Genomic DNA, 25,117 nt, shown 5'->3' with positions numbered 1-25,117 from the left:
TTAGCCCCGCCCGCCGGCCCTCTCTTTTCTTAGAGGGTATCTCATTTACCAAAATCACTTTTATCTTAGCAGGTATTAGCCCCGCCCACCCACCCTCTTTTTTCTTAGTGAATATGTCTTTTGCCAAAATCAGTTTTATCTTAGCAGCTACTAGTCCCGCCCACCTACCCTCTCTTTTCTTAGAGGGTATCTCATTTGTCAAAATCAGTTTTATCTTAGCAAGTACTGATGACTAACTTTTACAAAAAATGTCCAAAATTTGGAAACATCACGAGCTTACTTATATGCACAAGGCAGAAATTTTGAACATCTTCTCTAGTGTTTAGTTGATTATGCTTTAATGGATTTTTCTTTTATTGGTTTTGTTTTTGTTTATAATTTATAAATGTATTATTAAATGTTTTTTTTTGTTCATTTATTAATAAAAAATAACAGCTTGTTTTATTAATAATAATGCACAACGATTAATAACTAGGGGAAAAGTGCCTAAAATGATCCCCTCAGGTCAAATGATCCCCATCAATTATAAGAAAATGTGTGGCTCCATCTACCAAACATAACTGTCATTTGATTAAGCGCTCTGTAATTAGTACCTTCTGAAAGTTTGATGGCGTTCTGTGTATTCTGCACAGTTTTGTGCCAAAATATGTAAAATAAGCACCTCTGATCTAAGGTAAGATATATTTTAAAAGTCCATTACTTCCATTTGAAAGGTCTTATAGCGGTGGTAGTTGTTTTGACCAATTAGATACATTTCAGTCGTAGGTTAGTTATGATCTTTTTACCGCATGTAAAAATTGAAGGTTAGTTTACAATTTTTGAATACGGATATGCTACCTAAGGCGAAATGATCCCTTTTTCTTGAGGCAAAATGATCCCGGATCATTGGGCGGGGCTAGTACCTGCTAAGATAAGACTGATTTTTGCAAATCATATACCCTCTAAGAAAAGAGAGGGTGGGTGGGCGGGGCTAGTACCTGCTAAGATAAGACTGATTTTTGCAGATAACATATCCTCTAACCCCGCCCACCTACTCTTTATTTTTTTTGAGAGAATACCATTTGCCAATATCAGTTTTATTTTAGCAAGTACTAACCCACCCCACCCGCCCGTTATTTTCTTAGAATGTATGTTATTTGCCAATATCAGCCTTATCTTGCCAAGCACTAGCTCGGCCCATCCGGCCTTTATCTTGTTAGAGGGCTAGTACCTAATAAGATAAGACTGATTTTCGCAAATGACATATCCTCCAAGAAAAGAGAGGGTGGGTGGGCGGGGCTACTACCTGCTAAGATAAGACTGATTTTTGCAGATGACATATCCTCTAACCCCGCCCACCTACCCTTTTTCTTCGAGGGAATACCATTTGCCAATACCAGTTTTATCTTAGCAGTTACTAGCCCCACCCACCTACTACCTGCTAAAATAAAACTGATTTTCGCAAATGAAATACCCTCTAAGAGAGGAGAGGGAGGGTGGGTGGAGCTGGTACCTCTTAAGACGGGGAAATTTAAATAATTTAAAAGAATTTTAGGGATTTTCGTGTTCTATTTTTGGGAAATTCTCAGTCTTAAGAGTTACTAATCCCAGTCACCCGCCGTCACTTTTCTTAAAGGGTATCTCATTTGCCAAAATCAGTTTTATATTAGCAAGTATTAGCCCCACCCACCCACCCTCTCTTTTCTTAGAGGGTATATCATTTGCCAAATTCAGTTTTATCTTAGCAGTTAGTAGACCCGCCCACCCGCCCTCTCTTTTCTTAGAGGGTATATCATTTGCCAAATTCAGTTTTATCTTAACAGGCAGTAGGCCCGCCCACCCGCCCTCTCTTTTCTTGGAGGGTATCCCATTTGGCAAAATTAGTCTTATCTTAGCACGAACTGATGACTAAAGTATTGTCTCAAACTCTTCCAGAAATTATACACCCCGTATTTTCGGTGCTTTTCAAACTTTTTTTGTTTATTTTTTTTAAGAATTTATTTTTTTGTTAATTTTTGAAATAAAATATTTATCAGTTATGTCATGATTTGATTTTTCTTGTTGATGCTGTCCCCTTATGATCAAAATTCAAAGGGATCATTATGCCCATGCCGAGGGATCATTTTACCTATGGGGATGCCTAAAATGATCCTTTTGTAAGGTCCTGGAAAAACGCTAATAACTTTTTTTATAATTATCGAATCACCAATTGGCTTATACTGTTACCTAGATAAATCAATGTTCTTACAAATAATGCTACAGTTTCACATGAATAATAATAATTTGTATTTTTTAAAGAATTTCTCCCTTAGGGGGATCATTTTAGGCACCTTTCCCCTACTGGTTGTTTTGGTTTGTCCTAAAAAAAAAGGTAGACTATTCACACATTAGATGCGTGCAGTGTTGCCAATTTTACTTTTATAAAATTGCGGTTTTTTCGTAATCTACTTCATAAAGAATTTTTTTATTATTTTTTTGGGACTCCAGAAACCCGCGTATATGTATAACGTACTTTCCAGACACCCGGTATACAGTTTGTTTAATTTCACTTAACCTGTATAATTGATACAGGGTCGCTAGAATGTATGGAAACGGTTAAATACATATCTTGAGAACCAATTGCACAAATCAACTGAAATTAGGTATAGGTCTGAATTCATTGAATTAGCACAATCATACTTTCTTCTGACTGAAATGGCGGAATAAATTATTTTAAATAAGATTAAAAAAAAAAAAAAAAACAAAGACGACATAGTAACTTTTGAATTTTAATTTGAAATGTAAGGTGTTTCTTGCAAAAATGGCTCATCCAAGTCTAAGTAAAACTGAGCGCATAGAATTATTAAAGATTATCGGTTACGGTGACAAAAGACGAAGTTTGTCGCTATTTTGACACAAAAGTTTTGCAATGTTATTATTGTTTTTTACCTATTTCAAAATAGTCCCGTTTATACTCGAAAAATTCACATAGTAGTCGGTCATACTAACTTTGATAGTTCCCTTTTTTTTTGGAGCTAACTGTACCTAATTTCAGTAGATTTGTATAATTGGTTCTAAGATATTTAACTGTTTCCGTACATTCTAGCGACCCTGTATTTAACGCGTATAATTAATGACAATGACATGACGCAGGTTTATCTCATTTTCGACAAAAAAGTTGGCAATGTTTCTTCTGCGATATATAGAGTTTGGTAAGCTGAAACCAGTGGTGAAAACCGTGTTCCAATATTTCCATAACTAATTGAGATATTTATATTTAGAAAACATGATGCGAAAATGTCACTAACATTAAAAAAAAGACGATGATGTACATATAGAGAAAGTTGTGGTTATAAAGTTATATTTAAAATTTCGTAACAAGTCTTTCAACAATGTAGGTATTCTGAAAATGTATTGAAAACCCCCATATGAACCAAATGTTTCGACTCGCCTTAAATTTACATAGCTTATCCTTAAATAATAATAATAACGATAATAATATATACATCTTTGGATGAAAAATTGTCTGCTACATTTATTGTATACTCGAGTGATAAGTTCTCAGTTTTTACTTCACAAATATTTTAACTTTTGAGTATATTATGTAGAAACAGTGTAGTTTTAATTGATCGCTAAATTCCAAGAAAGAATGTGGTGTAGACTTTTGTTTGAAAGACTGGTTGAAGATTGTACATATTAATTTATGCATGAAAATAAAAAAAATGCGTCTCTAGTACCCTGGCTCATATTTATAAAATTAAAGATACCTATTGACCAAAACTAATTTTTCAGGTTAGCCCTTAAGACCCTCAACTTTGTAGACAACGACTACATTATTATCCATTGGCACACATTATTTTCTTGCGGAAAAATCAAAACTCTGACAAAAAAATGAATACAATATTACCTGATCAAATCCAATCTAAAAAGAAATTCCAGCCTATCACGTGTATGAAATTTTCTAGTGACGTTTAGTTCTTTTCTGGTAGTTGGTAGCTCTCCTTAGGAATTTCTGTTGAGAGGATTGGTAGAAGTTGATTTGCTGGCTAGAGGCACTAGGGGGATGAGAGACCTCACTTTTGGTGAGTGTTCTAGTGTTCTGTGGTTTTGGTGTGTCTGTTGTTAGTGAAACCACATGGTAAGTTAGCTAGGTTAAGTTTAGTTGGTTTGGTAGTCAATAAAAAAGGAAGAGCCTTTGTTTAACGAAAATTAATCATAACGACGACGAGGCCACAGCTTTCCCAACAAGCGTAGCTAATTCTTGTGGTTTTTCCAAGCGAAAATATACGAATTTTCGACAGACGCCAACACGTGGTGTAAATTCATTGTTTATAAATTATAAATTCACAGTTCACGTTAGGATTTTAATAATTACTGCTTCTAACACCATTTAATAGTCGTGAGATTATTGGATATCTAGGACAAAAACTCAACACGGAATCATAAATCACAAGTGCAAAAATATGTTATTTTAGAAAAGAAAACGTCATCCCATTGTTGGTGGGGATGATCAGACAAATTTTGGGTAGCGTTTTCCGATTTACACGATATGTACCTATATAAAATATATGTCGAATAAAAACTGATAGATGGAAACGCAGGACCTATTTTTTCGCACTCTAGGAGTCATGAAGCGTCGAAAGAAACATAAAGGCAGCCATTCGTCGAATGAACTCTATTATAATACTTCTTTAGCTTACACTGTGGCTTACGCTCAGGAAGTAAAAATTGGCCTAATATTTAGACCGAACTTCCCTCGCTCCTGAAGGCAAATAAAGAGAGACTCTTCATAAAATTATAAAATTAATTTTGCGAATTTTATTTTTACTTGCCGAGCATAAGCTAGAGGAGTACTGTAATACGGTCCATGGAGCGATTGGCTACTTTCATATTTTCTCGACGTTTCATGATCCCTAGAGTACGGAAAAATCGGTCTCTCGTTTCCGTCTGTCTGTCTGTCTGCCGTCTGTGTCGAATGAAAATTCATTTTGACAGTGTTGCCAGACATTGCGGGTGTAAACACTGCAAACTTTGAATTTTGAACCATCGACTCTCTTCACATTTCACAGTTTCAGTCTGGCAACTGGCAACCAATTCCCATCGATGTTCTGTGATTGTGTTCATTTCTCAATCTCACTTGTTCTGTGGTCTGTGGTGTGCATGGTTGCATAAAAATAACATAACCTTAGTTGCCGCATGTACCAATTTCTCCATAATAGTAAGGATACAAATAGGTAAAATCTAGCTACGTAATTCAATTTTATGTGTTTTAACAAGCAGAAAAAATATCAATTAATTTTAAGCAAAAATAAAAATCTTGACCACGATATAACCTCAGTTTCTCACCTAACCTAACTTTTTCAGGTTAACCGCCTCAGAAAGCCATGGAATTGCAAGAACTGATCCTTACGACTTGCCGCAGCACGCAGCAGTCGTCTGCTTGTCTTTGGGATCAAACCACCGGCAACGCCCTTCATTATTATAAAAATGGGGGAGTTATAGCCCCCAAAACCCTCACCTTACTCGGCAACGACTACGTTATGTCAGCTGATGAAGATAAACCAGTGACACACATTTGGCCCCTTAATAGCCAGGAGCCAGAGAAGAAAATGAGCACGGTGTTACCCGATAAAATCACAACAATGGCACACTGTCCAGACTCCTGTTACCTCGCAGCTGGAATTGGTGTACGATTATACATCTGGCACGTACCGTCAGGAAAATTGTTCTCAATACAAAAAAAGAACTTTCAGCCAATCAGCTGCATCAAATTTTCCAGTGACGGCAGTTGTGTGATCGTAGCTGGACAAGATGGGATGTTAATTGTGTACAAACTAGTCAGTTTGGTGAGTTTACACAACAACTTACAGTCACAGAGTGAAGGTCAGATCGAACCCCTTTACACCAAACACGATCACACTTTGCCAATCACAGATGTACACGTTGGTAGTTTTGGGCATGACGCACGTTTTGCCACAGTTTCAAGCGACAACACGTGTAAAGTGTACAGTTTGAAAAATGGAACGCTCCTCCTTAATTTGGTGTTTGAAGAGGCCTTGACTGCTGTGATTTTCGATGGACCCTGTTGGAACCTCTACGTTGGTAGAAATTCCGGAAAAATCCAACAATTTTTTCTAAAAGCACCTCCAAGGAATGTCGATGAGCATGTTGGTGACTTAGTTTTCAATGGTCATCAAAAACGTATTACCTGTCTCGATTTGGGGATTTCGAATGGGGTGCTCGTTTCAGGCGCTGAGGATAATTTTGTGTTTATTTGGGAGATTTCCAGCAGGCAGATTTTGAAGCGGATCGAACATAAGGGGGCTATAACTAACGTGAAGTGTTTGTTGAAGCACGACAATTTTTTTACTCAGAATTTGAAACATGAACTTGTTGTGAGAAATCTTGATAGGGATTTGATTCAGTCTGAAGTGTTCGACGTGGGGTATATTCAAGATTGTGATATTGAGTTGAGTGAGGATGAATGTGAGACAGGTCAACGGATAAACGACACGCGCTTTAAGGATTTGAAGGTGGAAAATGCGAAGCTCAGGGCCACAAATCAGCAGTTATATGAGGCTGCATTGAGAATATCTCAAAAATACACCAGTTTTTAGTTTAGGTTTTTCAATGTACATAATTTGTAATATTCTTCTACAATAAGTAAATTTTATATTTGTTTGTTTAATTATTTTGTTTTTAACTGATGACTGATGAAATTTTCAGGAGTTTAATAATCAACAACCCACTATTTCATATTTGAAGTTCAACTGATTTGTTGTTGATTTAATTAAAAATATTTTCAAATTCCTATCGTGTAATGCAGACTTAAGCAGTACAAACCAAGCCAATCAAAAATAGTGATGTTTTGGTACCGCGAATTTGTGACCAATCGCCATCACTGATCGGCAAGTTAGGTTAGGTGTGCTGGATCAGGTGAGGTTATATACAGATAAAAAATTTTGGATTCGGGGAATTCTGGATAAATAAAAGTGTTTTGATTATTTCACTTTATTTTCGTAGTCAAAATATAATAATTAACCCTTATAATATGATAAGCAAAAATTGGACACACTATTATGGCGAAAATGTTTTTTTCAGAACATAAAAAACGTAAATAAGTTAGTTACACAAGCAGCAAATTAGAAAATCACAGAAAAATAAGGCCCACGACTCCTTTTACACACGATTTGTATAGAAGCCACTTAAATATGAAACATTTGATCGAAACAATGAACATGCTTTGAGTGTGAGTGGGCAGCGAGGACCTTTTCGTAAAATAAATAATAAAATAAAAACCAAATAGAGCGTCACAGTCTTTTTTACATGTACAAATATAAAAACAAGTAAAACCACTTATAGAACACATATATACAGTAATATACAAAAAAATGGGAACATATCCACGAAGATGTTTGGGATGACGATGTGAGAATAGATTTTATTTTTGGACACAAAGAACTAAGAAACGGTCTACGACAGTGTATGAATATGTTTAAAAATCGTAGCTATATTATTATAATATAAACATTATATTACATGAAAAATCTTGGCTTGTGAAGTAAAAAATAGTGTTTAAATACATAAAAAAATATGCGAAAACACTAAAAACGTCTTATATACCATAATCCAGTTCGTTCTTTGTAACATTCTTATAAGTCTACTCTGAACTAGCTTTTATGTACAACTTTACAATCTTTTAGTTTCTTTTTTTATTTTTTTAAAATATACCTCTTCCCTCTGTATACTCTTGAATAACGAAACTACTATCCCTTGGGTAATCAGCGTCGCTTCCTACGAACTCGTCTAAAGACAGGAATATGATTACCCCGTTTGTTTTTTTTTTAATTACAAGTATTGGCAGTACCAAATATATAAAATCTTAATATATTTCTACTGTTCAGAATACTGTGTCGTGTCCGGTATAAAATGTACGTCTAAATTTTAATCTTCTAACAGACAATAGCTTGTTTCATCTTCCATTCTAGATGTTTAGAATTTGTCTAGAAGTACAATAAGGGAGGCAACACCTATCATATGTATACAACAAATGAATATTTGAGTCGCTACAGTAATAATGGCAAGAGAAAATAGGTATAAAACATTTTAATAACCACCTTTTTCAACAAGCTACTTTCCATCACAGTATTTTCAATGTTTTTCATTTTTAGAAAACAAACGCGTAAATTATATACAGGCAAGATACGTAAATATACAATTTGTGCTATTACATACATCTTTTCCGAAACAAAAAAATAATAAATAAAACCCTTAATTACACAAGCACAAGAACTAAAACATTCGTTGTACCGTTAAGCTCCACATTATTATTACGATAAAATACATGCTTGTATAATTAAAGTGTACACAAAAATCGAAGCCAACATTTATCCGAACGAAACGAAAACGTAAACGAAGAATAAAAATCGAATTCTTTTACTAAGTTCTTTCGTAACCACTTAATACTCAGACAGAGTATGTAAAACCGTTCGTCTTCATCATCTTATAACGAGCGCCGCCAATACTGAAGATAGGACGATCAGAAACGTCGGAATTACGATGGAACTGGAATTTTCGTTGTCGACGGCGCAGGTTCCTGTAATCAAAAAATCATTAGAGTTAAAAGGATCCGCTTTTATTACCTCTAATTTTGGTTTTTTGTTATCTAGATCGAGGTAATTAAGCTTAAATGCTACCCTTGGCGGCGTGCTTGCGCCAGGGAAACGAAAAAGTGCAAAGAGCAACTCTTTATTAGCAAGGCACGGCGGACAACCAGGGCTGGGCTGGCCTGGGACGAGATTCACCTCGCATACGCAAACGGGGAAAATGTTTATAAAATATTCAGATTTGTTAATAATAATAACACGCAGGTAGTAATATTCGATTTATGAATTTATGACATCCAAGGTTAACAGAAGAAGAACTGCATCTAACTTCTTATTTTATCATAAATTTTTACTGCGTTTACCGAACAGATGGAGTTGTAAAACGGCACGATTTTCACGTGATTTCTTAAAACCGTAATACTATTGTTCGAGGGATGTCGGTAGTTGAATTGGGCATGACCGTTTTTACACAGCTCAATAAATTATACCTATTTTTTCACTCTGGCTCGTGCCTTCATGCCGTGATGCGTGTTTTCAGTCTTCCCACGTTTTTCGTGTTTTATTTTAATCGCTTATGTGATATTTTCTTTAAACAGTGTGATTTTTACTTCCTAAGCTTAGACATCTAGTATGATGACATTATTTTATAATTTTGTCGAATAAATATGTATTTCTTAAATTTTACAGAATTGCATACTACTCTGCATGTGTGATTTATGAAACCGTGTTGAGTCTTTACCTTTAGCATCCAGATTTTTGGGAAAAAATTGAATTATATGTATAAGAAATTTTACAATTTAACTTTGAAATCGCAAAACCAAATGTTGTGAAATCTTGCACGTATTTTAAGGTAAATCGCTGCCGAGTTCCTCAAATTTATGGGGGTTTTTTGGAAAAAAAAACTGAGTGTGATTAATTAATTAATCACATACGGTTCATTTTCTTTTAACCGATGATCCTTGCAATCTGAATGGTCCAATTCTTTCGAACTATAAACATAAACAGTCGAAGTTAAATTGAGAATATATACATTTTTCCCGTTGGTGATCTGCTTTCAATATATTTCATATTGTCCACAGTTGTGCGGACCGCGACCCACTTTTCGGCAGAATTTCTTCTGTCAACAATTTTTGGGGTAACTAGATCACAAATCAAAAATATCTCCCGGTATTATCTAGGTTTTTGCCCCTATTTCGAAATCCGATGGAAAGACGTGAGACACACATATGCGAATTTGTTTTCAATTTTTCCATTTTGGATCGTACTGTATGTTATTTCAAAAACAAGAAATATAAAGAGCTTAAAAGTATTTATGCAGTGTCTTCTTGTTGTTTTGGTATTAAGAAAATTTTTCAGTAAGTGTGTTGTAAAACGATGAAGTAAAATTGTCAACCATTTGGTAGAATTCTGGCTCTTCCATTTTCTCGACTAATTTAACAGAAGACAATTCTTGAACATTAATTTTGAAAAACGAATTACGCATAGAAATGAATAAGAAATCATCGATTCTGCCAACATTTATACCATTTATGAAAAAAAATATTTTCAAAAACGCACACTTATTTTGTTAATTTAAAAAAAAAGGTTCCAGTTGGACCAAAATTTAAATACTGGCAGTCACACGGAGAAAAAAAAATCCCCTCAACAATGATTATTACTTCAGCAATTAATTTCAAATGGGTGTAAAAGTTGTCCCAGAAAGCATTTTTTAAGAGAAAGATAAAATAATGTGTTCGAACCTACCTGCTATATTTATTACGAATCTAAATCGCATCTGGTTTTCAGTCCATAAAACAAAGGAAGACACGTTGCAAATTTGACTATTGGTAGTTTAAAAGAAAACGCACTTAGAAGAGACATTTATTAAATGTCTAAGAATTATAAAAAACGAATAGATTTGTTAACGATTGATTGTTTGATTAATTATTTATGTAAAATGTCGTCAGGTAATGTTTTATTAACGATCATGATGTTGTTTCTTACATGTTTATAAAGCAGCAACGAATTTAAACATACTTTTCCCAAGCTTAATCCACTGTATAGTTGTTTAGCACACGGTCTTAATAGGGTTGTTTAAAGTGTTAAAATTCAATTTCCTCTTGTCAACAGTTTAGATAATAACGTTAGAAAAGAATTTTCACCCCTGTGCGTACAGGTAAAGACAAAATGCCTGATCTACCGTTACAACAAAAACTCTAAATAACTTGTTAAAATTAATAGATTTTATATCTAAAAATTTCCTTGTCTAGAGGTTATGAAACATCGAGAAAATAGGAAAGTACCAAATTGCCCGATGGATTTCATTACTCCACGTCCTTTGGTTATCCTCGATAAGAAAACCAACTTGAAAGTATTTATGTTTATACATCGGAAGAATGTCACGTAGAACTTGGTTTGATTTGAACGAGTTCGTCCCCTCAAAACGGAAGATGAAAACTATTAAGTAGTACGCTACAACCGACAAAATGTTCTGAATATCATTATTCTAATTCTTATTAAATAAAGGCGTTTGTACTTTCACATTTTCGGAAAAATGGGGTGACTCGTTCTTAATTTGATCAATAAAAAATATGAATGCATTGCCAAATCACAAGTAAAAACTCATCATATTTTGCACATTTTGGGTAGAATTTATTCGGCAAAATTTTGAGATAACGTCATCAATTTTTATCTGCAAAATTTCAAAGCACTCAGTTTTGGAATTCTTGATTTATTCAATAAAATAAAGTGACTGATTTATTAATTTTTTTGAGTCACCTGTATAAGCACATTGAAGACCAGTCGCTACGTTTTCTGCATGGAATTTTCGGTACATGTTTTATGTTTCTTTATACCGGGTGATGAGTCTGGGAAACATAGTAAAAAAATCCTCAGATTTTGGTGGAGTTATAATGATTCTCAAATTGGTTCTTTTGCTACGTTTAACAACTAAACAACACATTCATTATCACAGTAATTAGTAATAAAACTTTTAGTTAATTTTTCTCTCACCCATGATCATATTTAATTACCATTTCAGTTACAATGTAAAAAAAATACAAAGATATGGTTGTATTGTATTTGTAATTGATAAAATTTCATCTGACAACAATGTTTGCCTGATATAAAGCGAAGGAACAAATTAGCAAAAATCGAGTAAGCAGTTAAAAATGTTTGACGTATCAAAAAATGTCAAAGTTTTCAAAACCTTACGGTCCTCTGGGGCCGATTTATAGAAAGCGAATTAAATATTTAATCCTCGATTAATTTGACGGAGGATTAAAATGTAGAATATGAGCCCGTGATTGGTTAAAATATGTACATTGCATAGCAACGGACGTCAATTACAAGTTACTAGCGAATTAACTTTAATTTGCATTCTATAAACCTGGTCCTGGTGTTTTATTTTCGGATAAATTTACAGGAATCTGGTGTTTTGTTGCTGGATGAACTTGAAAAAATCTTTTGAGCTTTTAGTGTCTTATTTTTTACGAATTTGAAAAAGTCTTGAGTGTCGCAATGTTTTTTTTTTAATTCGGGAGACTTCTGATGGGTAACTATGGTGTATTATTTTGGGAGCCCATGGAGATTTTTTTGTAAGTTATTTTAAACAATTTTGGAGTTAATTTTGGGTCCATTTTTTTTTGAAAAATTTAAAACAATCTTGAGGTTCTAGGTATTCCTGTTTGGAAAGAATATGAAAATGCTTTGAAGCCTCTAGTGTCTTTTCTTTTAATAATTTAATTAAATTTCTTAGAGGATACGTCATTTGCCAAAATCAGCCTTGTCTTAGCAGGTACTAGCCCCACCCACCCACTCTTTTCTTAGAGAGTATCTCATTAGCCAAAATCAGTCTTATCTTAGCAGGTACTAGCCCCACCCACCCGCCCTCTCTTTTCTTAGAAGGTATCTCATTTGCTAAAATCAGTTTTATCTTAGTAGGTACTAGCCCCGCCCACCCGCCCTCTCTTTTCTTAGAGGATATGTCATTTGTCAAAATCAGTTTCATCTTAGCAAGTACTGATGACTCACTTTTACAAAAAATGATCAAAATTTGGAAATATTAACTGCTTATTTATATGGATAAGCCAGGAATTTTGAACATCTTTTCAAATGTTTAGTTGTTATGCTTTTTTTGGTTTATTTATTAACGAAAAATAACAGCTTGTTTTATTAATAATTATGCACAATGATTAATGACTTCTGGTTGTTATGGTTATTGTCCTAAAAAAGATAAAAGGTGGATTTCAGTCACCATCGATACTAAGAAATCAGTAAGTAAACCGTAGGTATTTGCCCATTAGGTGCGTGCAGTGGTGCCAATTTTATTTTTATAAAACTATATTTTTTCGTAATTTTTTTATTATTATTCTGGGACTCCCGAAACCCCCGTACATAACGTACTGAAGAGTTAATCCGCCATTTTCCAGACACGCGGTATAACACAAGTTTTGTTAAAAACAGTTTATTATCATACTTTTTTTTAGTGAAATTTTTGCTTAACGTATCTTTGAAATTCAATATCTCAATTATTTAAGAAAATTTTGGAACACGGTTTTCACTGTTTTCAGCTGATAAAACTCCAGAAATCGAAAAAAAAGCCTGTGTCATAGAAGCTGCTAAACGTTTATTTTTACTAGACCTCAGTTCCAACAAAGAAAGTCGAAAATAGATTTAATACGATTTCTAAAGTTTTGCAAGCTGAAAAGTGGTGAAAACCGTTGTCCAAAATTGTCATAAATAATTGAAACATTTATTTTCTAAAATACATGAAGCAAAAATTTTAACAAAATTTGAAAAATATATGACAATAAACTGTTTAAAACAAAAACTGCCGTCGCAATTGTATAGTGAAAGTAGTGGACAAGTTATATTTTAAAATTTCATAACAATGACTTTGTTAATAATGGAGATATCATATTCTGAAAATATATTGACAACATCACAAGAGCCAAAACGTAGCGACTCCTCTTAAGATAGGATTTGTTCAGCAAAATTTTGAGGTGGCGTCACTAATTTTTTAAGGGGGATGAGCAAATACATTTTGATCAAAAATTTACCATGCATATGATAACTTTAGAACATCTCCAAGATTTCAAAGCATTCGGTTTTGCAAATTCAAAATTAAATTGCAAAATGTTGTTTTATAATTTGGATTTTTTTTCCAAAAATTTGGACGTTTCGTGTAAAAACTCAATACGGAATCATAAATTACACCTATTAATTTACAAAAACGACTCGATTACGCTCATTTCTAATTACATTTACCGATTGGTAGTGACGTTAACAGTAGTTCAAATATGACAATTAATTGTGGATAGACACATTCCTGATCCGTTGGTCTTAGTTTAAGCTTTCAGTTTCAGTTTTGTAATCCAACCTTAATTTTCGTAAGGTAGCATTTTCAGTGACTTATTATTACTATTATTATTATACAGGACACGCGCCTAAAATCCCACACTTACCGTTACTAGTGAAATTGAAGGCCCAAATCCCCGTGACTCCCGGTATGACGCTTCTTTTACAAGTCTCGGCAACTCCACTCAGACGCAATACGGGAGGCTCGACCTTCTTGCCCAGCGAGCCTTCGATGACGGTCGTCTCTGGTTGGTTCGACAACGTATAAATGAAACAATAACGCAGCGCGTCAGTCGACTTTCTTGCCACAGGTGACGCGATGACGTACGAAATTCCATTTTCTTCCCAGCTGCCATGACAGGAATATTCTGGAAGAGACACAGTTTTAAAGGCAGCGTTAATGTTTGCTTCTCATTATTTTGTTTAATGATTTACCGCTAATGGTCTGCTGGGCACACGATGAGCGAAATTCCATGCCGTGCGAACCGCCGCAGCCTACTGCGAGAGCTTCGTAATTGTGGGAATAACAATCGGCTGAAAGTTGATTAGACGTGCCATCGTCTGAAAAAAAAGAATTTTCAGCTTCTCGGGTGGGTGGAGTGCTTGATGGGGAATTACCGGGTTGCTGGCGCTTTTTCCGCTTTTCTGGAGTCGACGAGACGACGTTGAACAACGTGTATCGACCAAGATGGGGACACTTTTTGGTGTGTAGATTTGTAGCTGGAATTAAAAAATGTTGTCTCACAACCTTTCACTAGTGCGGAAATTTTCAAAATATTTTTGTATTAAAACACAAAGTAATTTAACGTAGATTGTGAGAACATAGTCTAATTTAAAAATTATTCATAGAAGTGAAAAACGGATCGCGATTACGATCTCGAAATTAATGCGTTTCAAATTGTTTTCTGTTGAATTTATTAAAATACCTAATTTAATGTTATTTTTGTTTTACTTTAAACAATCCACAGTCACGGAGTTTGGTAATTAAAAGCGGCTGGAGAATTAAAAATAATGTTTTATTCGTATAAAAAGTGCGTTCTATTCTAACGCGTTAATAACCAAACCACGGTTTTAATATTTCATATTTTATTTCAAGTCCAGGGGTAGCTCTTGTTATAGGACAATTTTATTTTTTTGAAGTATTAAAGTTTTACAGCACAACGTAGGTCCGTCCGTTTCACACTTACTAGCGACACAACTTCGCATAAAATGTGTACTTACTAATTAAAGTCGTATATGGGGTTGTTGTCGGATTAAAGTTGGCACAAGCTTCATCGGGGTTCTCGAAATAGTTTTCTGAAAAATATAAAAAATTACCCAAACTTTCATCCCCTCCCTCCGCATTACCTGATTGCTGCAACTCGATCACATTCGAATCTCGTTTGTAGAACATCATGCAGACGTAGCCGCTATCGCTGAAACCAAACTTTTACCCCAACGTCACCGCCAAACTAAAAAACTCACCATCCAGCCGTAACATGAGCCACAATCTGAACTTTCTTATGATCGTGTGATTGCAAAATCATATGACACACCACTCTCATTTCCGAGTTCTGCTTTCTCTGATCCTGCGACTCGAATCCGAGCTGTTGGAATCCGAAGGCGAAGTTTTGGTGAACTTTGTTCGGTTTAGGCGCTTCGTCGTCTAGTATTTTGAGCGTGGCGTTTCTTTGGCTAAATTTGTAAGTTTTGTGGTGGTCTAGACTGAGCCAAGTGTGATGGTCCGTTATCCATAGCGGAAACTTGCAACGGTTGTGGTGGTTATCTACCGTAGTGAGCTTCATGGTTCTGCTGCCTTCGAAGGCGTTCTGGAGCCCGTTGCACGTGGCGTCTCCTGATTGGGCGACGTTGTACACGCTCTTGCTGTTCTCTGTGTTCTTTTGGTAGATGAAGCATCGGTACTGGTCTTCGTCGGAGATCAAATTGCGGCGGTTGCCTTGAGAAATGCGACCGATGAGGTATCGAGTCGAGCCTTCTTTCCATGTTGCTAGGCATACGAGTTCCTCCACTGCAAGTTTTTCGTAATTATAAAGTAATGTGAACAACAAAAAAAATTAGATTTGAAAGAGACATTGGATACTGAATTAATAAATTTATTAGGGGTGATGAGGTATTAGTTATTCTTGTGGATTCATAAATTTTAGTCAATACAGCAAATATTGTAGCGTCATTTTACATTTTCAAAACAATAAAAACCTTCTCCAACACTCCTAGACAGAATATATTGATCTTGCTGCTAACAAATGAATCAAACCTGGAAAATGCCACCCACTTACTATTCTTTCGGCCTTGCACCGTGAATCACACATCATCAATTTTTAAACCTAATGTTAGAGCGCTTACCGTTGCTTTCGGTGGATGGAACGTCAGGACAAGCCTGATACTTTAAAACCAGGCGAGAATCGTCTGTGCAACTCTCGGCCTTGCTCGGTGGATTGTTGCAGTCACCCGAGCCCCTGTTGTAGCTGAAGGTAAAAGGGGCACTCCTGAAGGGACACGGCACAGGTTTGGCTTCGGGATGTTTACGAAACATGCTGTATAAAGGTGCGTCTCCCGTTATCCCGTAGCAAATTTCTTGTAGGGACGCTTTGGTCTCACAAAAAGCTGAAAAAAGGTGATGTTCCCATTCGGAATTCTATTTAACTTAATATACTGACTTTCTTTGTATTGGAGAACGCTTTGGTGTTTCTCGTGAATGGCCAAGCACCTGTAGCAATCTTCGGTTCTGTGAATAAAAAGAGATGTGTATGAAGTGTAATCGGTGTAGAGAACTCGAATTACTTACAAAGGATAGTTAGGGGTATTATGTGGAAAACTTTCATACAAAAGGGGGTGATTAATGAATAATGAAGTTCTAGTCGATAATGCCGGGAGGGTAAATACACACATAAATGTTTAGTTGTATCAATTTTCGTAAACGAGGTCAAAGAATTTTTGCTTTTTCATTAAGTACTGTAGGATGAAAAAGTACACGTCATGCATGTTTTTGCCACGTATCAATAAAATAATTTATAGAAAAAAAATCTGTTATACATGATACAGATTACCTCTGTATGTATATATATAATACAAACTGACATTTTCAAGAAGTCAGGGTAAAATATTTTTGCGAAAATTTAGATATAAATTTCCATCTAAATTCTGAAGAAGTAAGGGCCAATCATTTTATTTCCCAATATATCACACCAGACATTTGTGCAAAACACTGTGTGGTTTGAAAACGGTGAAATTTGTTGACTTTAGGGATTTTAATATATTGGTGACCTGCTGATGTCAACTTGCGCTGTCATTGCTTCTTTATCTTGATGTGAAGAATTATCATCTACTACTGTAAAAACAGTTCGCCATATCGTTGGGCATTTTTCTACATTTCCCATCCCCATGTATCAATATCATATCCGTTTTTTCATTGTTTGAAGACATTATATTAAAAAAATTCAAGTGATTGAAGTCTCTTGTACGTCAAAGCTTTAAACGAAAAATTGCCTGTTTTATGTTTTAAAAAATTACAAAAGATTATCCGAGAAAGCTACAAGAATGTTGTTTGGGTTGCATTTCTAAAAAAGTCAGGCTCATTATCACTCGTGAACAACCCTGTATATGCTAGATGAATATAAAGGTTTCAGCATTTTAAATGCAACTGCAAAACCAAAATTCCAGTTTTGAAAAGAGTAATTTTAATGAGAGCGCTCAAAATTTAGATAAACATATGTTCAAGAAACCACATGTAGCGATATTATAGATAGTGAGACAACTCCTGACCATCAATCAAAATGAAACATTAACTTATGTTCCATAGCCTTTCAAAAAGGTTCTGTTCTGGCCAAAAACTCTGGAAAAGGAAAAAAGATATTGCCAAAAGAAAAAATTCCTTTTCTGGCGAGCTTTTCCGACCGGCAGATCTATAATCGAAAAAAAAAAAAAACAAAAATTAGAACGAAAGCGGTTGCAGGAAGAAAAGAAATAACAAAAAGAAGCAAATATTTCCAAGAGAAGAAAATTGGTTGGGAAATGACCCTGCCAAGTGAATAATTTTGTTATTGTCAAATATGAAGAGATATACCACTCTTGACAAATTTTAAACATGGTTGATCAAAAGATCAGAATTAATGTTATGTGTAAAAGTGGTGCCAACACCGGGCCTAAAAAATGGAAGTGGCCGGATCCCGTGGATGTTGTATGGTACGACAAAGAAGATATTGTTCAAAAAATTGAAACACCATTGAAGCTAAATAATCGAGGAATGTTTAATGTGGAAGAAATACAGGAGTTTGATGATTGTTTTTAACTTTTTTTTTTTAATTTGCGAATTATCATCTACTACGACAAGACCGATCATTTACTGGTACAGAAGAATTTTTAGTACAATTCATTATTTTAACTTTGATTTAACGGTTATCATTCAAATGATCATATACTTAAAAAAAAATGAACTTTTATAAAAATGAGACATTTCATAATAGATCCACACATCAAATTTGGTAAAAAAGAGTGGAAATGAATTTTTTACGGGATTTCATTTTAAGGGATCTGCGTAAGTTTATCATCTATAGGGACTTTTACCTTAGGTTTTTAGTTTACTTTCTTCTTTTTTTTTCTCTCGCATGGTTTTTTATCTACCACTTTCTCGACAAGGTGAGAATACGCTCCTCTTTATTTAAAAATGGTTTTTTGATTAAAAGTTAAGAGTTCGTTGTTTGAGATTAATAATTAAATTGTATTGTTTAATAGACATCGTTGGTTGCAAGTTAAGTAATCAAGGTGATCATATTTACATTTTTGTGGTCTATGTTCCCCCATCTATTCCTATAGAAGATTTTGAGTCATTTTTTGAAACATTTGGTAATTTTTCTCTGGAGTATACGAATGTAGTTTTAATTGGGGATTTTAATGCAGTTAGTTTTTGCAGTAATACCATAGATAGGAAATCCAATGGACTTCTTCAAATGTCTGCGTTATTGAACTTGACGCAATTTAATAGTGTACCTAATAGTGACGAACATTTTCTTGATTTAATTTTTAGTAGCTTAGGGGAGTGTGCTGTAACGCATGATACTTCTCCTCTGGTGGGGGAAGATAGATATCATCCTGCACTAAATATTAATATTGGTCTTAAACATCAGTCTTATGTTAATTTTCCAATAAGTTCGGAGTCAAAAATTTACAATTTTAAGAGAGCGAATTTTTCTTTATTGTATATTGATATGTTAAATGTTAATTGGAATTCACTATATCAGATTAGGGAAGCTAATGATGCATGCGGATATTTCTACGAGCAGTTGTATTCCATATTAGATAGGCATGTTCCGTTGGTGAAGAGTAAAAAATATAAGTATCCAAATTGGTATTCTGAAGAACTGAGAGGAATGCTCAGATTAAAACGAAAATTATTTAGGAAGTACAAACGCAGTCATTGTGACAGCTGGTATCATGAATTTTCTTCTGTTCGTAGAACGGTTAAAACTCTCATTTGCAGAGACTTCAAAGATTACATCAACAGAGTGCAAAGTTCTCTTCTGTCAGATCCAAAATTTTTTTGGTCCTTTGTAAAGGAGAAGAAAGGTCGTACGTCTATACCTAACAAAGTGTACTTAGATGATTGCTGTTATGATCAACCGAAGGATATTGTTGATGCGTTTGCGAAGCTATTTTGTTCTTCATTTAATTCGACTGCTGATGACCTAGCACCTCTTGGCATGAATTACATTAACAAAATTAAGAATCTATGTTTTAGTATTCAAATTACTGAGGATAATGTTCATCAAGCGATTAATAAACTGAAAAATAACTCTGTTTCTGGAGTTGATCAGATACCCTCTTTTTTTATAAAGGACTGTTCAACTACACTCTTGAAACCATTGTGTTATCTGTTCAATCTCTGTGTTAAAAATTCCAGCTTTCCTGATATATGGAAGGATGCCAGAGTAACTCCAGTTTTCAAATCTGGTGATTTTGCGGATGTTCGAAACTACCGTCCTGTGTCCATTTTATGTAATTTTTCCAAGGTTTTTGAAAATATATTGCATAAACAAATGTATTTTAACATCAAAGATATCATTTCTACATATCAGCATGGTTTTACTGCTGGAAGATCAACACTAACCAACCTAACGTGCATGTCTCAGGTTATTGCTGACACACTTGATGAAAAAAAACAACTTGATGTAATATACACAGATATTTCAAAAGCTTTCGATAAAATTAATCATAGGATTCTGTTAGAAAAATTATCAGCTCTAGGATTCTCAGATTTGGTGGTTACATTTTTTTCGTCTTACTTATCTGGGCGTAGAAATTTTGTGCTATATAATGGTTTTAAATCGGACTGTTACACAGCTACATCTGGAGTTCCACAAGGCTCTACCTTAGGGCCTTTGTTCTTTCTGATCTACATTAACGATGTCGTTGATGTGATTGAGAATTCCAAAATACTTATTTTCGCTGATGATGTAAAATTATATCTTAAAATTAATTGTGTTGAAGATTGTCAGTTGTTGCAGAATGATATTGACAAAATACAATCCTGGTGTTCGTTAAATGGTTTACCTTTAAATAAGGAAAAATGTAAAGTGGTTACGTACAGCTTATGTTATCAACCCTTTCGATATGATTACGGTATTGATGGCATGATTATGCAAAGAATGTTGACTGTAAAGGACCTAGGAGTCTGTTATGATTCGCAATTTTCTTTTCGTGAGCAAATAAATAACATAACAAGTAAAGCAGGTAAGATGCTCGGGTTTATTATTAGGAATTGTAAAGAATTCAGTAATATTTCTATTTTAAAAACTCTGTATTATTCACTGGTTAGAACTAGATTGGAGTATTGTTCGTTGGCATGGTTTCCTTACTATAACTGCCAAATAACAGTGCTTGAAAATGTTCAGCGTAGGTTTTTAAAATATTTGTTTTATAAGGATGAGAGAAGATGGCCAGTGAGGAACTGTTCGAACAGATATTTACTTGAAAGATTCCAGTTTAAATCATTGTATTGTAGACGTATTGGTAGCGCACTTGTTTTTCTCTACAAAATTTTAAATAATATTATTGATTGCAGTGATCTACTCAGCAAACTACTTTTCTTTGTACCCAGAATAAATAGCAGATATGCTACAACGTTATATTGTAATACACCCAGGACCAACATCGGAAGAAAAGCTCCATTGTATATTATCTGCACATACCTGAATCGAATCGATAGAGATGCAGCCTGTGATATATTTTTTTGTTCATTAAGGAAACTGTTACAAACTGTGAATGAAATTTATGTTTAGTTGTATTCAATTTGATTGATTTTATAATTAAGTACTTGCGAATATGGTGTTAGTTAGTTATTTAGTTAATTGTTAATTATATTTTAAGTTTGGGAATTATTTGTCCTGTAAATGGAACTATTGCTCTGTTGGACAAATAAAGTATTATTATTATTATTATTATTATTATTATTATTATTATTATTAGAAATGTAAAATTATCTCGGGGGCGTCAAATGTCTACTTTTACGAATGTGAAACCTTCTCGGGGGCTCCAACTGTCTCTTTTAAAAATGTAAAGTCTTCTCAGAGACGCAAATTTTCTGTTTTTAAGAATGTGAAACCTTCTCGGTGTACCAACTGTCTTTTTTAAAAGTGTAAAATCTTCTCGGAGACGCCAAATGTCTTTTTTTAAAAATGTGATCTCGGGGGCCCCAAATGTATTTTTTTAATAATGTGAAACCTTCTTGGGGGCCCCAAATATGTTTTTTTTATAATGTGAAACCTTCTCGGGGGCGCCAAATGTATTTTTTAAGAATGTCAAACCTTCTCGGGGGTCCCAACTGTCTTTTTTTTTAATGTAAAACCTTCTTGGGGGCCCCAAATGTCTTGTTTTTAATGTGAAACCTTCTCAGGGTTTGCAACTGTCTCTTTTAAATATATAAAAACCTTCTCAGGTGCACCTAATGTTTTTTTTTAAGAATGTGAAACTTTCTCGGGGCCCCCAAATGTCTCTTTTTTTTAAGAATGTGAAACCTTCTCGGGGGTCCCAACTGTGTTTTTTTAACAATGTGAAACCTTGTCAGGGGTGTCAAATTTCTTTTTTTTTTTTATGTGAAAACTTCTCGGGGGTCCCAACTGTCTTTTTTCAAAAATTTAAAACCTTCTCGGGGGCCCCAAATGTTTTTTTTTTAAGAATGTGAAACCATGTCGGGTGCACCTAATATATTTTTTTAAGAATGTGAAAGCTTCTCGAGGGCCTCAAATGTTTTGTTATTAATGTGAAACCTTCTCAGTGTTCTCAACTGTCTCTTTTAAGTATATAAAACCTTCTCAGTGTTCTCAACTGTCTCTTTTAAATATATAAAGCCTTCTCGGGTGCACCTAATATATTTTTTTAAGAATGTGAAACCTTCTCGGGGCCCCCAAATGTCTCTTTTTTAAGAATGTGAAACCTTCTCGGGGGTCCCAACTGTGTTTTTTTAACAATGTGAAACCTTGTCGGGGGTGCCAAATTTCTTTTTTTTATGTGAAAACTTCTCAGGGGTCCCAACTGTCTTTTTTAAAAATTTAAAACCTTCTCGGGGGCCCCAAATGTTTTTTTTAAGAATGTGAAACCATCTCGGAGGTCCCAACTACCTTTTTTTAAAAATATAAAACTTTCTCGGGGGCCCCAAATGTTTTGTTTTTAATGTGAAACCTTCTCAGTGTTCTCAACTGTCTCCTTTAAATATATAAAACCTTCTCGGGTGCATCTAATATATTTTTTTAAAAATGTGAAACCTTCTCGGGTCCCCCAAATGTCTCTTTTTTAAGAATGTGAAACCTTCTCGGGGGTCCCATCTGTGTTTTTTTTTTAAGCGAAACGTTCTCGGGGACGCCAAATGTCTTTTTTTAAGAATGTGAAACCTTCTTGGGGGGCCCAAATATGTTTTTTTTTTATAATGTGAAACCTTCTCGGGGGCGCCAAATGTATTTTTTTTACAATGTGAAAACTTCTCGGGGACGCCAAATGTCTCTTTCTTCATATGAAACCTTCTCGAGGGTCCCAATTGTTTTTTTTTTTAATGTAAAACTTTGTAGGTGCCTCCAAATGTAATTTTTTGAAGAATGTGAAAACCTTGGGGGTCCCAACCTCCCAACTGTTTTTTTTTTAACAATGTGAAACTTACTCGGGGGTCCCAAATGTCGTTTTTTTTTAAGAATGTGAAACTTTCTCGGGAATCCCGACTGTGTTTTTTTAACAATGAAAAACCTTCTCGGGGGCGCCAAATGTCTTTTTTTATATGAAACCATTTCGGGGGTCCCAACTGTCTTTTTAAAAATGTACAACTTTCTCGGGGGTACCAAATGTATTTTTTTTAAGAACGTGAAACCTTCTCGGAGGTCCCAACTGCCTTTTTTTAAAAATCTAAAACCTTCTCGGGCTCCCCAAATGTCTTTTTTTAAGAACGCGAAACCTTCTCGGAGGTCCCAGCTGCCTTTTTTTAAAAATCTAAAACCTTCTCGGGGGCCCCAAATGTCTTTTTTTTTTAAATATGAAACCTTCTCGGGGTTCTCAACTGTCTCTTTTAAATATATAAAACCTTCTCGGGGGCATCTAATGGTTTTTTTTAAGAATGTGAAACCTTCTCGGGGGCGCCAAATGTACTTTTTTTTAAGAATGTCAAACCTTCTCAGGGGCCCCAAATGTCGTTTTTTTTTTAATGTGAAACCTTCTCGGGGTTTTCAACTGTCTCTTTTAAGTATATAAAACCTTCTCGTGAGCGCCTAATGTTTTTTTTTAAGAATGTGAAACCTTCTCGGGGCTCCCAAATGTCTCTTTTTTAAGAATGTGAAACCTTGGGGTTCCCAACTGTTTTTTTTTTTAAGAAGTTGAAACCTTCTCGGGATCTCCAAATGTCTTATTATTATTATTATTATTATTATTATTGTTCAGTATGTTCAACAGAGTTGACCTTGTCTTGAATGTGAAACCTTCTCGGGGGTCCCAACTGTCTTTTATAAAAATGCAAAACCTTCTTGGGGGCCCCGAATATATTTTTTTAAGAATGTAAAACCTTCTCGGGGGTCTTAACTGTCTCTTTTAAATATGTAAACATTCTCGGGGGCGCCAAATGTTTTTTTTTTAAGAATGTGAAGCCTTCTCGGAGGCCCCAAAAGTCTCTTTTTTAAGAATCTGAAACCGTCTCGGGGTCCCAACTGTCCTTTTTTAAAGGAGGCGAAACCTTCTTTTTTTTCTACTGTGACTAGTACTTTCTACAGGGTTAGTCACGAGAAAATTATTTCTGAAAATTATTTTTACGCAACCCAAAATACTAATACCTTGTAACACTTGATACTATCTGAATTTAAAATGAAATGCTTAATCCATGATTGCTTTGACTTACTTTTTTTTGCACATATGAGCGCTTTTTTCGACTACTTTTCTGCAAGCAATGGTTTTTTGGTCGTTTGGTGTAGGTACTGGGTTTTTCGGTTTCAAAAAAAAAAGATTGGGTTAAACACTAGAAACGATAACTAAATTTCGTCCCATGTTGTGATTTTTAATTTTAGAATAAAGAATAATTTATGTTGCTAAAATTTTTGTTGTTGTCCAATAAAATTTTGGGATAATGTAAACAGTTAGTTTTGGGATTTACAAAATTCAGGAGGTCGTAGAGTTGCATTTAAAATTCTTCATAACCTTCAATTGTTATTATGTGTGCCAATTGGCCAATAATAAAAATATAATTAAGACAAAATGCAGCCCAAATTTTTAAATAATATATTTTTTAACCCCCCACATAAAAAGAGGGGTGTTTTAGCTCTGGAAGCTTTGTTTGCTTGTGCGTGCCTCTGTGGGATCGTAGCTCCTGAACGGAGGAACCGATTTGAATACGTAACATCAAACCTGTTTTTAATATAAATTAAAAAAAAGTCTTATTTACCCTCCTCACTTACTACGTTGGAAAAAGTGAGGTTAGATTAGAGGATCGATGACATCTGTCAGCCATCATAAATTTGAATTTCAGCACATACTTCAAAAAAAAAAAAATCAATGTCAATTTGATAAATTTTTTAAATGAACACCCGTTATATAAAATGTATTCGTTCTCACTTCCCTCCAAAGTGAAGTGTGAAAGAAAAATACTTGCGTGAGAATCTTGCCCGTGGTGTGAACTACTACAAGGGATCGACATTATCAGCCAGGAATATAAACCATAAAAAATGAGGGACTATCAGCTAATCTAGATCCCGATC

The 25,117-nt window shown here is 34.7% G+C and overlaps 2 protein-coding genes across 4 annotated transcripts in view; one reads left to right on the top strand and one right to left on the bottom strand.

The window, feature by feature from the left end:
• The first annotated feature begins 5,095 nt into the window (after window positions 1-5,095).
• Window positions 5,096-6,646, top strand: LOC135137993 (WD repeat-containing protein 18-like). Its single transcript, XM_064067796.1, has 2 exons — window positions 5,096-5,192; window positions 5,323-6,646. Exon 2 carries the CDS (start codon window positions 5,343-5,345, stop codon window positions 6,573-6,575), a length of 1,233 nt encoding a protein of 410 aa, XP_063923866.1. The 5' UTR covers window positions 5,096-5,192; window positions 5,323-5,342; the 3' UTR covers window positions 6,576-6,646.
• A 307-nt stretch (window positions 6,647-6,953) lies between these two features.
• Window positions 6,954-25,117, bottom strand: part of LOC135138164 (uncharacterized) — a 380,544-nt gene continuing 362,380 nt past the window's right edge. For all 3 annotated transcript variants that reach the window (XM_064068058.1, XM_064068060.1, XM_064068059.1), the window contains 9 exons: window positions 16,559-16,626; window positions 16,245-16,505; window positions 15,366-15,909; window positions 15,249-15,316; window positions 15,123-15,197; window positions 14,520-14,621; window positions 14,337-14,462; window positions 14,009-14,269; window positions 6,954-8,554 (listed from right to left, as the gene is read on the bottom strand). In XM_064068058.1, coding sequence (XP_063924128.1) covers window positions 8,457-8,554; window positions 14,009-14,269; window positions 14,337-14,462; window positions 14,520-14,621; window positions 15,123-15,197; window positions 15,249-15,316; window positions 15,366-15,909; window positions 16,245-16,505; window positions 16,559-16,626 — 1,603 coding nt within the window. In that variant the 3' untranslated portion in view covers window positions 6,954-8,456. The remainder of the gene's footprint in view (window positions 8,555-14,008; window positions 14,270-14,336; window positions 14,463-14,519; window positions 14,622-15,122; window positions 15,198-15,248; window positions 15,317-15,365; window positions 15,910-16,244; window positions 16,506-16,558; window positions 16,627-25,117) is intronic.

Source organism: Zophobas morio, unplaced genomic scaffold (assembly GCF_036711695.1).
Source record: "Zophobas morio isolate AGI-343-1 ecotype UQ-CSIRO unplaced genomic scaffold, CSIRO_AGI_Zmor_V1 ptg000030l, whole genome shotgun sequence".
Classification (NCBI taxonomy): Eukaryota; Metazoa; Arthropoda; class Insecta; order Coleoptera; family Tenebrionidae; genus Zophobas; species Zophobas morio.
This window is presented reverse-complemented; position numbering and strand designations above follow the sequence as displayed.

Excerpts from the sequence above, each read along its gene's own strand:
- LOC135137993 (XM_064067796.1), top strand. The coding sequence starts at position 5,343 with ATGGAATTGCAAGAACTGATCCTTACGACTTGCCGCAGCACGCAGCAG.